The sequence below is a fragment of the Hoplias malabaricus genome, chromosome 5, assembly GCF_029633855.1.
Source record: "Hoplias malabaricus isolate fHopMal1 chromosome 5, fHopMal1.hap1, whole genome shotgun sequence".
Taxonomy (NCBI): Eukaryota; Metazoa; Chordata; class Actinopteri; order Characiformes; family Erythrinidae; genus Hoplias; species Hoplias malabaricus.
Window position 1 is genome coordinate 19,738,030 of NC_089804.1, and position 18,159 is coordinate 19,756,188.

The 18,159-nt window shown below is 45.9% G+C and overlaps 1 protein-coding gene across 3 annotated transcripts in view; it reads left to right on the forward strand.

Annotated features, from left to right (window-relative positions):
• Nucleotides 1–17,883, forward strand: part of LOC136696490 (E3 ubiquitin-protein ligase RNF123) — a 147,321-nt gene extending 129,438 nt beyond the window's left edge. Inside the window, exons 38-40 of one of the 3 annotated variants that reach the window (XR_010802621.1) lie at nt 11,829–11,914; nt 13,360–15,501; nt 15,656–17,883. Coding sequence is in view for 2 of the 3 variants with exons in the window: in XM_066670928.1 (XP_066527025.1) it covers nt 11,829–11,914; nt 13,360–13,459 (186 nt within the window). In the remaining variant the exon portion in view is untranslated. Of the gene's footprint in view, nt 1–8,650; nt 8,789–11,828; nt 11,915–13,359 lie in introns of those variants that run through there. The other 2 variants (XM_066670928.1, XM_066670929.1) reach the window with 2 other exon arrangements.
• The last annotated feature ends 276 nt before the right edge of the window (nt 17,884–18,159 follow it).

Genomic DNA, 18,159 nt, shown 5'->3' on the forward strand with positions numbered 1-18,159 from the left:
ATCCTATCTTTACAAAACTGTTCTCATAACACAACACGGGTCTCCACCCCAAAATAACAAAGACACATCGGTTTGTGACTCACCAACGACTTGAGAACGACTTGAAAATACCACCATTCGCTGCGGCACAAGTCCATTTTTGTGATTATGGCATTGAGAAACAGTGCTTCCAAATAGTGAGCTCCCACTTTGTTGTTTACTTTGTGAAGTGCACTAATTTGAATAGACAAAGCTTCCCGCTGATAAGACGATTTCTAGTTCAGGTCCAGACACTCTGATGCCATTTGCTGAACAATGGGGGATGAAACGTGCTGTAATAGAGGTGGACAGGGTCAGCGCAGATGTCCGGAGCTTTCCCTCTGTGATTGTGAATGTGCCGTGTGGGTGGGAGAGAAGCAGTGGACAGTGCTCTGTGGTCAGACCAGGCCTGAGTTTCTGCAAGACGGCAGGGAAGATGTACGCCATATGGCCAAAAGTTGGTGGACAGCTGCTCATCCATTGATTCATCATTGATCCCAAAACCCAGGATTTCAGTGGTTTAATAACAGCCTGTACTCTTCTGGGAAATCTTCTCATTAGGTTTTAGAGCATTGTTGTGGGGATTTAATGGCATTCAGCTGAGAGAATCAGAGAAAACAAGTAGCTGTACGTGTTGGAGAGGCATCTCTTCACAGAACACAGGCCCCGGTCCACAGCACAGTGCAGGGGGCTTTAGGCTCATCTTGCCAGCACTTGGCATTGACCTTTGAGATTCTAAGCTCATGTGAATCACATGAAAAAGTATGTATTTTTTTAACTTGCACAATATACATGTTTAAAAAACAAGAAACATAAAAATGATATCTATCTATCTATCTATCTATCTATCTGTCTGTCTGTCTGTCTGTCTTTCTGCATGTGTAAATTCAAAAAACAAAAAGTTAATGTAACTCAATTCAATATTCAGTAACTAAAAAAGCCCATGTGGTCTGCAGTGTCCTGCGTGTGTTCATGCTTCTCAGCGTGTTCCCTGTGTCTTCAGAGGGATTAATCGCCTCCATCGGAGCAGAGTAGCTTCTCCACAGCCCCCTAAGCCCTCAGAGTCATATCTCTCCAGTCCAGCGCACATAACTCTGCCGTCCCCTTACAAAAGCACATAACTCTGGCTGCATTTTGCTGAGCTGGATATGGTATGCGTTTAGAGGGCAGGGGAGTGACCTGAGAAATATGTATGGTGGCTAAAATGAAACAGATCCCAGCGCACCCTGTTCCCAGACCTGTGTCCAGTTCCTGTCCCAACACAGAACCATCGTGTGATTTCCATGGGACGTTGGTGTAAACACAGAGCAGCAGCAGTGGAGACAGAGACAGTGTTTCATACTGAGAAACCACTCGGACCGTCCTCTTTCTTCTAACGCTGGACTCCAGGTCTGGACCTGCTTCTCTGATCACACACAGATAAGGGGCGTGTCCCTCAGAAACGACCAATTAGAGCTGTCTTTGTTGTTCTCCACTGTTAGAGACTCAAGCCTAACAGTCTTTTTGCTGATCCTGGCCTTTACACACAGACTGTGAAATATATAACGTATATAAATGAATACGTAAAGAATTCATGATCTCTACAAGGCAGGAAATTTTTAGGGGCAGGAAATGCTGAGTCTCTCTGTTATTTATCGCCGTAACTCACATTTGTGAAATTACCTTCAGTGACGTGATTTAACATAGAGGAGGTGAGATTTGACCGGTCAGTTTTAAAAGACGGCGTGTCTTGACCTCGCAAATGGGTTTTTTAATGGAATGGTTAAAGCTGCAAATGGCCCGTTCCCTCAGTGTCAGGAATGTGCGTCACTGAGTGTCACATTCTGCTGTAGTTTACCTGGAGCGTGATGGAAAATGACTGTAGATTACAGTGAAGTGCTGCACTGCTCCAGAGCCGTGTGGTTCAGTGTGTACTCCTCTACCCAGCCGCTGGTCTCACCTGACTGAGATGTAGTAACGGGGATCACTGGTCTGCTTTTACCACTGATCCAGTCACCCGGAGGAAACCCACACGGAGACAGGGAGAACACACCACACTCCTCACAGACAGTTACCCGGAGGAAACCCACACGGAGACAGGGAGAACACACCACACTCCTCACAGACAGTCACCCGGAGGAAACCCACACGGAGACAGGGAGAACACACCACACTCCTCACAGACAGTTACCCGGAGGAAACCCACACGGAGACAGGGAGAACACACCACACTCCTCACAGACAGTCACCCGGAGGAAACCCACACGGAGACAGGGAGAACACACCACACTCCTCACAGACAGTTACCCGGAGGAAACCCACACGGAGACAGGGAGAACACACCACACTCCTCACAGACAGTTACCCGGAGGAAACCCACACGGAGACAGGGAGAACACACCACACTCCTCACAGACAGTCACCCGGAGGAAACCCACGCAGACACAGGGAGAACACACCACACTCCTCACAGACAGTCACCCGGAGGAAACCCACACGGAGACAGGGAGAACACACCACACTCCTCACAGACAGTCACCCGGAGGAAACCCACGCAGACACAGGGAGAACACACCACACACCTCACAGACAGTCACCCGGAGGAAATCCACGCAGACACAGGGAGAACACACCACACTCCTCACAGACAGTCACCCGGAGGAAACCCACACGGAGACAGGGAGAACACACCACACTCCTCACAGACAGTCACCCGGAGGAAACCCACGCAGACACAGGGAGAACACACCACACTCCTCACAGACAGTCACCCGGAGGAAACCCACGCAGACACAGGGAAAACACACCACACTCCTCACAGACAGTCACCCGGAGGAAACCCACACGGAGACAGGGAGTACACACCACACTCCTCACAAACAGTCACCCGGAGGAAACCCACGCAGACACAGAGAGAACACACCACACTCCTCACAGACAGTTACCCGGAGGAAACCCACACGGAGACAGGGAGAACACATCACACTCCTCACAGACAGTCACCCGGAGGAAACCCACATGGAGACAGGGAGTACACACCACACTCTTCACAGAGAGTCACCCGGAGGAAACCCACGCAGACACAGAGAGAACACACCACACTCCTCACAGACAGTCACCCGGAGGAAACCCATGCAGACACAGGGAGAACACCCCACACTCCTCACAGGCAGTCACCCGGAGGAAACCCACACGGAGACAGGGAGAACACACCACACTCCTCACAGACAGTCACCCGGAGGAAACCCACATGGAGACAGGGAGAACACACCACACTCCTCACAGACAGTCACCCGGAGGAAACCCACGCAGACACAGGGAGAACACACCACACTCCTCACAGACAGTCACCCGGAGGAAACCCACGCAGACACAGGGAAAACACACCACACTCCTCACAGACAGTCACCCGGAGGAAACCCACACGGAGACAGGGAGTACACACCACACTCCTCACAAACAGTCACCCGGAGGAAACCCACGCAGACACAGAGAGAACACACCACACTCCTCACAGACAGTTACCCGGAGGAAACCCACACGGAGACAGGGAGAACACATCACACTCCTCACAGACAGTCACCCGGAGGAAACCCACATGGAGACAGGGAGTACACACCACACTCTTCACAGAGAGTCACCCGGAGGAAACCCACGCAGACACAGAGAGAACACACCACACTCCTCACAGACAGTCACCCGGAGGAAACCCATGCAGACACAGGGAGAACACCCCACACTCCTCACAGGCAGTCACCCGGAGGAAACCCACACGGAGACAGGGAGAACACACCACACTCCTCACAGACAGTCACCCGGAGGAAACCCACATGGAGACAGGGAGAACACACCACACTCCTCACAGACAGTCACCCGGAGGAAACCCACGCAGACACAGGGAGAACACACCACACTCCTCACAGACAGTCACCCGGAGGAAACCCACGTAGACACAGGGAGAACACACCACACTCCTCACAGACAGTCACCTGGAGGAAACGTAAACAATAATACGAAAAAGTAACATTAAAGCTTCACAGTAAATAAAACAATCCCAGAACAGTGTCAAGTCAGTGGAGGTTCTCTGCTGGGGTCAGAGCTCATTGGCTGTTGAACTCTTCTAACGGCGTTAAGGATTTTCCTCGTCCTCAGCTGAGTGTTTCTGCTCGAGGAGGTGGAACAGACCCGTTGTGTTTCCCTCTTCTGTTGTTACAGGCTCATTTCAGTTCCTATATAACACTGTGGTTTATTGTACGCCTGAGCTTCTGTAACCACACCCTCTCCACACGACTGAAGCCACTCCCCTTTCCCCACTTCCCACCGTACTTCACTGTGACTAAATGACTCATGTAATGAACGTATGCCATATTACAGGTAACTGCATGAGGTCACTACGTAAACAAGTCCGAATACGACTGTTATCATGATATTGGTTTTTTATCGTTTTAAAACTGATGACGATATTATTGCGAATGATACTATATCACACAGCCCTAGCACAGATGTAGAAATTGCGCCCAGTTTTGAGGAAACGGTTCCATTTTCTAAAGAGCTTCCGTCCTGTCCAACCTGCCGAGCAAACTCAACTGATTTTTCAGGACGGATTTATTGAAGTTGATTAACCGAAGCCTCGTCCACAGTTCCTGAAGCTCAGTCTGAGAAGCACAGAAAGAGTCTCCAAAAAAATAAACATAAATAAGAAAATCAGGAAGCTCGGCTTAGACCCTGTCCTTCAGATGCTGTCACAGGCTTTATTTTTGGCTGCTGAGCTTCTCTGGGACGAGATATATTCTGACTCGGAAGACTCGCCAGCTCCAGTCAGCCTTGTCCACCCTGGTATCTCTCTCTCTCTCTCTCTCCCTCTCCCCAGTCCTGCCCATCAGCTGAAAGGAATCTCTGTGGCATAAATAAATTCACTTTACTCATCCTCATCTCTTATTATAAGTCCGTCAGGCAGCCGGTGCTTTATATTAATATTAGGCTTTTTTGTGTGTGTGTGTGTGTGTGTGGATGAGGGGGTGGGGATGTTTACTCCAGACTGTCAGCAGCCAATACTCATGCTCATAGCACAGTTTTTACGAATGGTTGTCTACGTTTTTGGACACAAGCTTCTGTAGTTTTTCAGGATTTTGTAAGTGGATTATTTAACAGCTGTCTCTGTGCTGTCCACTGAAGGGACCGTCCTTCCCAGTTATAAACGTTTATGAGAAGAAAATGAAGAGCAAAGAAAAAAAAAGTGACAGACACAAGAGTTCCATAAACTGGAGTTTCATTCATTCATTGTTTGTAACCCTTATCCAGTTCAGGGCGGCGGTGGGTCCATAGCCTACCCAGAATCACTGGGCACAAGGCAGGAACACACCCTGGAGGGGGCGCCAGGACTTGTGGAGTGTGGGAGGAAACCGGAGCACCCGGAGGAAACCCACGCAGACACAGGAAGGACAAACCACACTCCTCACAGACAGTCACCCTGAGGAAACCCACGCAGACACAGGGAGAACACACCACACTCCTCACAGACAGTCACCCGGAGGAAACCCACGCAGACACAAGGAGAACACACCACACACTCCTCACAGACAGTCACCTGGAGGAAACCCACGCAGACACAGGGAGAACACACCACACTCCTCACAGACAGTCACCCGGAGGAAACTCACGCAGACACAGGGAGAACACACCACACTCCTCACAGACAGTCACCTGGAGGAAACCCACGCAGACACAGGGAGAACACACCACACTCCTCACAGACAGTCACCCAGAGCGGGACTCGAACCCACAACTTACATTCAGTGCGGTTTCTGCAGTGCTGAGTCGGAGTAGCAAAGACAGAGGATCTGTTCTCCCTATTACAGCTCTGTGGAGCATCACCATGGTTTAGAAGCTGTAGGTTTAAGGTTAAAATACTACCTAGTGTTGCTGTAAGGACAATTATAACTGCAAAGTAAATGCAACCAACTTCCAAGACTGAACTTTGAAGGTGTTGATAAACATCCACTCCAAAGTTTATTGATGTTATTTTGAAGGCTAACTCGTCCTAACAAAAACTTGGCTGGTTTCACACAAACTACAGCTCCGTTGTTTCTTGGTCAAGGTCAAGGTCATTTGTTAAACGATCCAGTCCTTTACCTCGACACCAGATCTGCGTCAGGGAAGGTGCAGGTACGGAGTGATTAAAAAAGAGAGAAGAACTTTGCAGGAGTGAAGGAGGTTTATAAGAAGCTTGTATTTCCTCCGTCCTGGCCCAGACACCAAACAGAAACCCAATCGTTCCCTGTGGAGAGTGTGTGACTTTGAGACGAGAAGGACATGTGGAGTACAGCCATAAAAACAAAGAAGCCTGGACATATCGGACCCCCTCTCTGAAGAGTTATTAAGGAGCTGATAGCCCTGCTGTCTTTGGCTTATAGTGTAACTCAAGATGAAGAAGTGAGTTCACTCTGGAGCAGTTCTCTCCGGACTAAAGCTGGAACTCCTGACGAGACCTCTCCCCTCTGCTCTTAGTTTTTAATCAGTTTGGAAGAGACCTCTTCTGATTAATCTCTCCCTAGAGCTCAGGTATAATCCGTTTTTGTTTCCTTTACAGCATTTCTGCCAAAGCCTTCTCTCACATTTAAGATTAAAATGTTCCAGGAGACCCTATGCATTAATAGAATTGTACTGTATCTGTGCAGTGTCCGTTCTAAACGTCTGAAATACAGCCATGTCTTGGAGAAGCAGCCAGGACTTGAAGCTGATTGGCCGTGTCGTCTTTGTCCAGGATTAGATCAGAGATTATATTAAATCCCAGGACTTGACTGGCCCTTGCATCAAATCCAAGCCTTTCAACGTGACAAAGTAAAGAAAATGTTAGGGGAATGTCTGTTCTGATCATCAGAAATTCATTTTAAGATGCTGTATTATGAACATAAACCAAACATAACATTGAAAGTCCCATGTGTGTTCTAGCTGCAGTCAGTTAAAAAGTAGGCGAGGCAGTGTCTGTGCAGCAGCCTTTAACTCTGCGCTAAACTTCAGAAACAAGAAGCCAGCCCTGGAGAAATTGCCAAGGCTTGAAGTTGATTGGCTGTGGCATCTTTGCCGGGAATCAGATTGGAGATTATATTAAACCCCGGGACTTGACTGGACTGTCAGATGTCCGTGCAGCAGATGTACTGAGGACCTGAGGCAGGTTTCAGCGACCAATCCCTTCTGTCCATTCGGCTTTTTGTTCCCACTCCTCCATCCTCAGCGTTTGCCACCTCTAGCTCCAGTTCCTCCAGTGGAGATGTGCCTGAGATGAAAGGATGTGGAGGCAGGGGCTCTCTCGGGGGCTGATGGATGGATGGAAGATCCTTCTCTCTCTCTATCTCTTTCTCTTGGTGTTTTTGGAACCTGGTGAAATCCAGTTTAGAGGTCATTCCAGCTTATGATGAGAAGTTCAGGTCTACTGATCATGCTCCACCTCGTGTTGCCTCTGCTCTAGTAACAGCTTTTACTTTTCTTTGAGGGCTTTACAGTAGATTGAGGAACATCTGTGAGGGTTTGATGTAAGGTTGGGCAGGATAACAGTAATACTGTCCACCACTGTATGCACTGGAAGAAGGGCTCTGAAAACAGACAAAGCCCTGAAGACCCTTCAGTCGATCTTCTGCTGAGTTATGAGGCACCTCCCCAACACCCCGCAAAACCATATACTGTCTTAATGTTTTGAGACGGTATGAAAAATGTGGATAGAGCCCATCCCTCATTAGATGGTATTTATCAATGAGACATAAGCGAGATAATGTTCTGATGTTGAATGACTATTTCTCCAGCACCACTCCGGCTCATCCCTGAGGTACCAGACCTCGCTCAATCATGCCAAAGAACAGCTTCCCAGCGGCATGTTCCAAATCCCTGAGGGTTTAGACCTCTCTAGGCCACACTTGGCATTGATCCTGATGGCTTTGGGCCCACGTGTGGCCCTTTGGCAGTGTCTTGGTCTATTGCTCAATGGTTTTCCTGTGAAGATTCATTGTCTTCATGACCACCTGACCCTCTTTAATGGATATACAAGTCTCGTTAACCCTTTCTCTGCTCAGATGGACTGTAGGTCTCACCTAATATTAGCTGGATATCAGGTGCCGCGTCTTGGTTTGGAATTCTACGGAAGGAAAAGAACTCTGTCAAACCTACAGCAAGTGCTGAAAGAGAGTGAGCACCTAATTCCACTCCAAATATGAGCTTAGATCAAATCTGTGCCAGAAAACGAGAGCACATTTACATGCTGGAGGTGACAGTAACGTATTTTGCTCTACATCACCCAGAATTTTACTTTTTGTCCCAAATCCTCCAGCTCTGAGTGCTGCACAGTCGACTGATGGAGGAGCAGGCGGAAGCTGTAAATCCTCCTGATGCTACATGCAAGCGTACAAATGTGTGTGTGCTTAAGGCCCTGAGCATCTTTAGATGAGCACCATTGGTCCAGTCACATTTCTGAGTGGCGCTATTCTTTCTGTGGGAGCTGAATTATCACCAGACGAGTTCTCCCCTCGGGGGGGATGTAAATTGCACGCAGCATGTGCTTGTTTTTTTAAATTTCATTTCAATATACATTGAATATGCCACGCGTCCGACCTGCGTGCGTGAGCATGCGTGAGTCGTAAATCACTTTCTTTCCTCTTTACAGAATGACTATTGATGGCCTCACGTCGCTGCAGTGCAATTTATTTCTCCTCCACTTCCATAAAGCAGCACCGCTACGTAATGTGAGGGACTAAAAACAAAGAAAGAAAGAACTACCTGGAATATGGAAACAGAAATGGAGAGGTCTACAGCTAAAGTAAATATTTGGCGACATGAATCTACTGTGCATTTATAAATCTCCACAGGGCTTCCTTAAAACCTTAATATATGTGGCATACTGCAACAACGTTTGTATAATCAGATGTTTAATGCGCTCTTGTTTTATACACAGGTAGAGTAAAGTGTTATGTATGACATATGATAGATAGAAAGAAAGAAAAAGAAAGAAAAAATTTCTCGTTATTGATCCCAGAGGGAAATCCATCATTACAGGAATGAGAAAATACAAGAGCAATGTTACCAACGTGTTACAGGATTAAAGGTGAAGTAGGAGGTGAAACACTACCAGCAATAAGTAAATAATTACAACAAAAACTAAATAAACATAATAATAACAGTCTTTACTTGTGTAGAACTATTCATACATAAATGCAGCTCAAAGTGCTCTACACAAACCTTAAAACAAAAATTATAAAATGTGAAAGAGTAGACGGTGTCAGTGTAATGAAGGTCGTTATTTAAAAGACCAAAAAAAAAAAAAAAACACTCACACTGACCGCAGTGAATTTAAAGAGCATATGATTATAAGATAGAGGGGAAAGAGCCTTGTGTTTAGCACAGTTAGTGTTATTGGTCCCAACAAACTGGGTCTATAGGGGGCGCTCAAGCTCCCCCACGTTTTTAAAGCCTAAACACCACGTAATGGACCTCCATGAATATTCCACATTATTTTAGGTACTGACATATATAAGTATGAATTAAAATGAAAATAGCAGCTTAATTTGCTTTAAAACTGACAATTTTAGTAAATTGACAGAAAAACCCGAGCTCGCTACGGAAATTCTTGAACGCGACCATGACGTCACTGTTGGACAACAGCTGAACAACGCCGCGGTAAAACACCGTTATGACTGACTGTTATGACAGTATCTAGCTAAATAACCAACATTATTCATGACAATAGCCTAGCAATAAGCTAAACTCAGATTTAGAGGTACCGTTATTCTTGTAAATGTGATCGAAGTCGAACTCGAATTCACCCGACACTATAAACCTCCGTAATGCAGCTACGTAGCCGAGTATAATCTGAGCCCCCGAGTTTAGCAAGTCAAGCTAACGTTAACTAACACCAACTAAAACAGGCGAAGTAAGTGTCCTTACCCTGTTTACCTCCATGTTACAGAGGCTCTTGAACACCTTTCGTTGGTGTCCTTACATGCCCATATTGTTGGAAAACCGCCAGTGAAATGAGCTACAGATAACGGAGTGAGCGGATGGTCCTTTCCAAAGTGCCCGTTTAAAGTTGACAAATTTAGTCCATTTTCTGGATATTTTGGGATCTTTGGGCCATTTGTGCACAGATGTCCCACTGTACATTGAATGATTGCAGCCAAAAACAACACACCTTTTCGTCATTTTGCATTAAATTAAGTGCAGCTTCTAGAGTTGTTGTCCACCATCTACGTCACAGGCAAGACGCCTATTAGAGTTTCCGAACACCGTTGGGGGGACGACGACCAACGGTCTTTTAAACCTTATTCCTTCAATTAGTAAGAAATAACATGTTTTCTGACTATCAATAAACGCAAGTTAGGAACTCAAATTCCACTGTATTTATTTGTTCGACACTTTGATAGAGCTGCTGCTTAGCCTTTAAAGGACCTAAAACCCATTTCCCAACACTCTATTGTCATATAGCATACCCTCAGAGGACAGTTTCAGAAAGAGGGACAGAATCAGCCGTAGAAAGTGGTGAGGACATGTCCCTAGGGTCCTCAGCTGAAATCATGTCTCTGGATTAGAGGCTACAGAAGAGGTGTTGTAGAATCACCTTGGACAGTTTCTACAGGTTGATTCTTGCTGAGATTTTTCGCATTGAAATAAATGTGTAAACGACCTGATGTTGAAAGATGAAGACAGTAAAAGGTTTTCTTTGAACAGCAGTGATGTGCAGACATTTTAAGACATTAGTCTCATCTTTTAATGGGAAGCCAAGTGGAAAGACGACCCCGTTCTGTCCGGCGCGGTGGTTAATGTAAAGGTAATGATAATGTTGGATATGGAGGGGTTATGGAGTTAATGGCATCTCTAGCTTAGTGGGCCTTGATTAAAAAGAAAGGGCTGTGACCACTTCAGGCCATTTCTGTAATGGTGGAGGGTCAGGATCCCTGGGGAAAGCTGGAGTGACCCTTTAGACGTCAGAGGAGGGACCGACTGAAGGGCGTCCACTCCGTGTGCGGTCCTGATGATGGCGGAGCAGTGTATTTGAGGACGTTCTGAGCTCGAAGCAACACTTCACCCTAAAATGCTAATGTGCTTAACAGGGACTTACATCCAGAGGAGGCTAATTAGCATGATCACATTTACATAACGCTAACTGGAGCGGGATATACCTTGTGGTGTTTTGGCTTCAGGCTCGGCCAATTACAACACTGGACTTGAGCTGTGTACTGTGTGTCAGGTCGATGTTTAACTTTCACGCCGAGCAGACGAATAAAAACGATTCACAATTACGCAACGGTTAAAAATATCATAATCACGTAAAGCCAGTGTCACAAGAGTCATTCAGAGTGAACCGATGTGAAATGGTGAACTTGTGTTTTTTCTAATAAAATTGTTGTTTTGAAATGTAAAATGCATAAAAATATACAATGTGTTTAAGAGTGTTAAATTTAGCCCTGCACTTGCTTTTAACTCACTCGCTCACATACTCATGCATTTTAGACATGAGACACTAGGGGCAGTGTTGAGTGGACACCGTGTCCTTGTATTTGGAGATTAGACACTTAATCACACTCTCACACTCATTTACATACTCACTCGCTCTCTCAGTCACTCATTCACACACAATTACTACTTTAATTACTTTCCCTAACAAACTCACTCATACATCACATGCACTCACTCATTCACTCATTCACTCACACACATGCATTTTAGACATGAGACACTAGGGGCAGTGTTGAGTGGACACCGTGTCCTTGTTTGTCCTGTGTCCTGTGCGTTGTTGTGCTTTGTCCACGGCGTCCACTCATTCCTGTTTATTCTTTCGTCCCCCGCAGCCGACCAGCGAAGACGACCTGTGTCCCATCTGCTATGCACACTCCATATCGGCCATCTTCAAGCCCTGCTCCCACAAGTCCTGCAAGTGAGTTACCGCCCCGTGTCCCCTGCCGACCTGCACTTTGTTGAGCTTCCCCAAGCATTGTGTTCTAGACGTCGAGGTTCACCAGGTTCAGGAGCATCGTGGCACTGGGGCAGCTGGGTGGGGTGGAACTGGCTTTGACTAAATTGGGGAGAAAACTGAGTACAATTTATTCCAGTAATTCAATTCAAAAAGTGAAAATCATATATTACACACAGCACTATGCAGAAGTCTTCGGCCCCTAAGATAGTGATCTATATTTAAACTAGTGCCTCCTCAGTGAGTCTGGGGCTGGTATAAAGTTCTATATAATCACAGTAAACACAAATAAATAATAATATAAAAGACATCAGAAATAAGATAATGTTTTTCTATAAAGCAGTGGGTGAGAGTGAGTTTGAAGAACAGTGTTTTGTTCAGATTCTCCTTGATTTGTATGAATTTGTTTGAATTTAAAATCATTATTAATTCACCACTAAAACTAGGCACTGGATGATCACCTCAAATAACACACTCCACGAGGAGAGACTTGGACAAAGTTAAACACATTCACACACAGAGGATCACACTGGAGGAATGTGATTCGGTTTATTCTAATGTTGTTTGTTTGTTTATTTGTTTGTTTTTAGCACTTACTGCTCAGATAAATAGCTTTTTAAATGTCACTCTCTCTGGTGCCTCACACTTTTGCACAGTGCTGTAGAATCATTACAAACAGAGTGATGTATTTCAAATGTTTATTTCTTTTATTGTGGATGATGACGACTCACAGCCAACGAAAACCCAAATGTCGTTAACTCAGAAAATTAGAATATTATATGAGACCAATATAAATATATACACTCAGTACTTGGTTGGGGCTCCTTTCGCATAAATTACTGCATCAGTGCGGCGTGGAGCGGAGGCGGTCCGTCTGTGGCACTGCGGAGGTGTTATGGAGGCCCAGGTTGCTTTGATAGAGGCCTTCAGCTCGTCTGCATTGGGTCTGGTGTCTCTCATCTTCCTCTTGACAACACTCCACAGATTCTCTATGGGGTTTGAGTGAGGCGAGGTTGCTGGCCAATCAAGCGCAGTGATACTGTGTTTATTAAACTAGTTATTGGTGCTTTTGGCCGTGTGGACAGTTGCCAAGTTCTGCTGGAAAATGAGATGCACATCTCCATGAAGTTCGTCAGTACGGGGGAGGCATGAAGCGCTCTAAATTTCCAACGTCGCAGGACAGATGCAGCCCGGTGTGGGGTTTTAGTTCTACATCAGTTCACCTGACACTTTATTATATTTGTGCGAGAGCAGCTGCAAAGTGCGGCTCATAAAAACCAGCCCCTGCATGACTCAGCAAACTCACAACGACCTGATATCACTGACAAGCTGTTTATTCTCTCCCTGCCCCTCTCTCTCCCTTCCCGCTCTCCCTTTATCTCTCTCACCCGTCCCATCTCTCCTTTCAGAGCCTGCATCAATCAACATCTGATGAATAACAAGGACTGCTTCTTCTGCAAGGCCACTATCACTGGAGTGGAAGATTACAGCAAGCCTGCTGGCTCTTAGCGTGCCCTTCATCAGATGCGCAAATACACTCACACACACACACACACACATATTCATAAACACACACAGCCTTTGTGAACTGAAAACCAACACGTCAACCCACATCTCCAAAGACTTTCAGAGTGTGCACTCCTCTCCCTTCACTCACAGAGCCGTGCGCAATCAGAGACCACTTCACTTTCCTTTAAAACAGCCTCCTTTAGCAGCTGTTTGTGTGGAAATACCAATATAACACAGATGTCAGAGCACTTTCCAACCACGGTTCAACAAACAAAAATTAGATCTGGACAAAACAGGACTCTTTAACTACCACCACCAACTCATTCATTCAGATAAACTCCACTCAGAACTTTGTCTGTGAAATAGACGAGAAAAAGCCTTTTGATTTGAACAGTCCACAGCTGTGTGTGCATCCTTCCACAGGGAATAGTTGGCTCAATGCTATGGGTCTGAAAGGATGCTGTTGTGGAGAAAAGGAAGAGGATAGAAACGTGGAAAATGAACAAATCGTACAGACCTCAGCATCAGTGAATAAGGGATTTATTTATTTATTAATTTAAAAAAAAAAAACTGGATTATTTAAGACTTCAGAAAAAAGCCAGATGTTGTATTTGGATGTTGGAGGGTCTCTGTCCATTTTAAGTGTAAAAGGAGTAGGTTTATTGTGGTCTCTGATTTTGCACAGAACTGTACTCACACTTCTCTCCTCAACACCACCCCCCTCTGAACCAGCGAACGCATCAAAAACCATCAAAGCACCTGATGTTGCCATGTGTTGTTAGATCTGCATGTAACTAAGTCGCCTCTTGTGCAGCCGCGTGTCCTCCTCTTGCTTCTGGACCGTCCGGACCTGGTCCTCGTCATGAAGAAGAAGCAGGGCCCACTGGAGACAGACGCCACGTTCCAGGACCTTTTCCATCTTGTTGTCCTCTCTATCTCCCTGGACACCGGTCACCGCCGGGTACCGCGCTGCACTTGCACCCATAGACCATAGATACAAATCAGGAACGCAGGTGCCCAAAGCTTTTTGCTGTCCGTCACTTTCCGCTGGACTTGTTATAACAATTTTATATTCCCTGACAGCCATATCGGACACTGCAATATCTAGGAGCTCCGCCCACGGAGGATAGGACTCGTGTTTCGGCTAAAAAAACTCACAAAAAATTGATTTCACAATCACTGTTTTCATCCGTTTCCTGACGGACATCAGCTGCGGCCTCTGCTCCGGCTGTGCTTCAGGTTCATGGGTTTTCGTTTGTGGTTCTAAGCACAGGGAGATCTGAGACTGATCCCGCTCACACGTTCTTCAGATCAGGTCTGCACCAACGCCAGAGGAACAAATTTGGTTTACATTTTTATAAAAGAAACACAGTGGAGACACCTTTACAAGTCCATTGCAGGTGCCGTTACCCCCCTCAACAACCTCCCAGTCTCCCCGGTGTCCTCAGCTTTAGAGTCTCCCAGTGCATGACTTCAGCCCTGTCCCATTTCCTCACACTGTACGCTGCTCATGAGCGCCCCCTATGAGCATTTATTATGAGCCATTACCCTCAATCCGCTGAGATCCTGTGATGATTCAAATATGAACCAATGAGAAATCAGCTTCAAAACTGAGGAAACGACCATTATCAGCTCTATCTAAATATTTAAAAACTGAAGAGGCGCCTACATTTCTAGGGCACTTGATCTGACTGTGTTCCTTTTCTGTTTAAGCTTCTGACGCCCTTATTGTCCACACTTCAAAATTAACCATTTTTAGTACATTTTTAACATTATTAAGAAGGCTTTCACGATGTAGAGAACACTTTAATCATGCGAAGGGCCTTTTAAATGTTCATGGTTCTATATAGAAGCATTTATTTTACTAAAGAACCCATCATATTTAACTGTGTTTGCCCTTAAACAATCACAGAAATGCTGCTTTTCCACTGCAAGGAACCTATACGACTCGACTTTTGTTTTTCCACCGGCCAAATCTGGTCCTGGTCTTGGAACCGGGTTCTTTTTAAGTTCCTGCTCGCTTATGGTTCCAACCGGTCAGAGTAAGTACTGAATCATGATGTGTAAACCCTGCAGAGCTCTGATTGGCCAGAGACCTGTCAATCACCACAAAATACAGAGCTCCAGCACAAACCATCTCTGAAATCTCTGAAGTTACAGCAATTCTCACATTAGTTTTTATCCGACTCTCAACAGCAGCTCGTAACATTCCCCCGAGGGGTTTCTGAAGAGGGCCGGATGCTCCTTGGGTCGGTGGCTGAGGAAAATCTCCTGCGGAAGCCCAACGTGCGACAAGGAAAACTGATCTGTGAGAACTGGGGGCGTGGAGCTGTGTACAGTCCAAAAAACAACAACAACAACATGTGAATACACAACGAGTAAATAGCACCTAACTTTACCGCCGCCATTGTTATGTTTTTCAAAGCCATGATTCACGTTAGAGACGGGGCTTTGTAACGTCACAGGCTCCATTTCACGGGGGAACTGTGCTTGTGGACAACTACCGGCTAAAAGCGAGCTGAGCCGAGTCGAGCTGATCCCATAGAGTAGAAAACACCAAAACGTGCACACTTCACAGAGGGCCCTAGAGCTGAGGGAGGTATTGGGACAGGGCCTGTGTGTTGATGCGCCCCACTGGTGCCTGTTCTTCCCTCAGGAAGTCGGCTCTTGTCCAGACACTGTTTCCCTCCTCCCCTGGGCAGGGCGGGTGCTTTTTATGGCTGTTCCGTCTGTTCTGGTGTTGTGAGCTGACCCTGACCCTGCGAGTCAGGAGTGTCTAAGCCACGGTGTCAGCATCGTTTCACTCTTCTTTACAGCTTCACACAGAAGCCTAGTGTCCAGGGTCTCCGCAGTCACTGGGCCTTTCTGACCCTGATAAGGACAGTGGGTGGATGTTGTGGATTTATCGTTACCATTAGGCCATTGATGGAAACAGACCACTGCTGGACTCTACACCTTGGAAAAAGATGTTTTTTAAGGGTTCTTTAGTGAAGGCTTTTGTCCTAGCACCTTCAGCTCACTGTAGAGCAGTTTACAGCACACTGCACACTTTTAGTCACCTGAGAAAATGTTGCTTTAACCCTTTCCACGTCTCTCCTGGTGACAGTCCAGTGCCTAGTGTCAGCGGACGTCAGGAAACACACTGTATTCTTCCAAAAATCTTTTTACTTTAACTGTGTTTGTGTATTTACTGTAAAAATACATATTTATACAATCACAGTTATTGAGAAACAGTAGTTTAAATAATAACAATAATAATAATAATAATAATAATAATATAATAATGATGATAATCTTTAGGAGCCTAAAACGTTTGCATGTACATGAGGAAATCACGACACTAGAAGAACATCTGTGCTACAAAGAAACAGACAACACATTCTCCATTGCGCTGAAGATCCGTTTCCCCGTGCAGTCGGCTCTATGTGGAACTCAGGGTGCTTTATATAACCATTTCCTTGACTAAGGAACCCTCAAAGAACTGACTTTTACGCTTTTTTTTCTTCACACTTAAAAATGATGGTTCTACAAGGGATCTAAAAAAACTGTCCTAAAAACTTGAAGGACCTTCCACGTGATTGAAGGGTTCTTTGCATCGTAATGGGGTTCTTCAGATTGATGGAGAACGTGCTTCTAAATGGCACCTTTAAGAGAAGGGTTCTACGATTCCTCTCTTGTTACGACGTCTCCAACAATCTGAAAAAACCTTTAATCGTGCAAAAGGTTCTTCAACTGTTCAGGGTTCTATATAGAACCATTAATTCAAATAAAGAACCCCTGTAGAACTGTCGTTTTAAGTGTGTACCGTCTGTGTTAGTGTTGGGTGTGTGTTCTCACGGCGAGGTCTGCAGATGCGGCAAGACACTGGCCACAGAGAACATAGTGAGAACACCTCTGCATTTTAAGGTGGTCTTAAGGTGGTCCCTTTCCCATTGAGGTCCAGGTTTGACATCGGGGCTCACACTTTCTCTGGCTCTACTCAACTGGCAGCTGTGATCGTTCATGAACATTCACCACGTCACTCTGAGAAATCTGAACAATGCAGCTAATGCTGGCTCAGGTCCAGCACATTCACTCCTTCACTCCACCGCCTTTCCACAGCCCCCTCTACAACATCCTCCACTGCACTGGGGCAAGCTTTTTTACAACCAGTAAATGTCCACATGTCGTCTATGGAGGAGAGAGGGAGAAGGAGGGAGAGGAGAGAAAGAGGAGGGGGTGAGAGAGAGGAGAGAAAGAGAGGATGGGGCGAGAAAGAGAGGAAGGGGTAAGAAAAAGAGAGAGAAGAGAAAGAGAGGATGGTGTGAGAAAGAGACAGAGAGAGAGGAGAGAAAAAGATAGAAGGAGGAAGGGGAGAGAGAGGAGAGAAAGATAGAAAGAGGATGGGGTGAGGGGGAGAAAGACAGAGAAAGGAGAGAAAGAGATAGAAAGGAGGGGGTGAGAAAGAGAGGAGAGAAAGAGAGATAGGAGGGTGTGAGAGGGTGAGAAAGAGAGTGATAGAGGTGTTAGAGAGAGAGAGAGAGACAGAAGTGCACTTGTGTTTTATCTTTTCTTTCTTCTTCTGTCCAAAATTTTGTTCCAACACAGACTGAGGACTGTCCGCTGTCTTACAGATGTCCAAACTCATCAGACATTAGTTCTGAACCGATTCATGTGTTCATCCAGCTTTCTGACTTCGCTCTCCGTCGGACTGTTGAAAT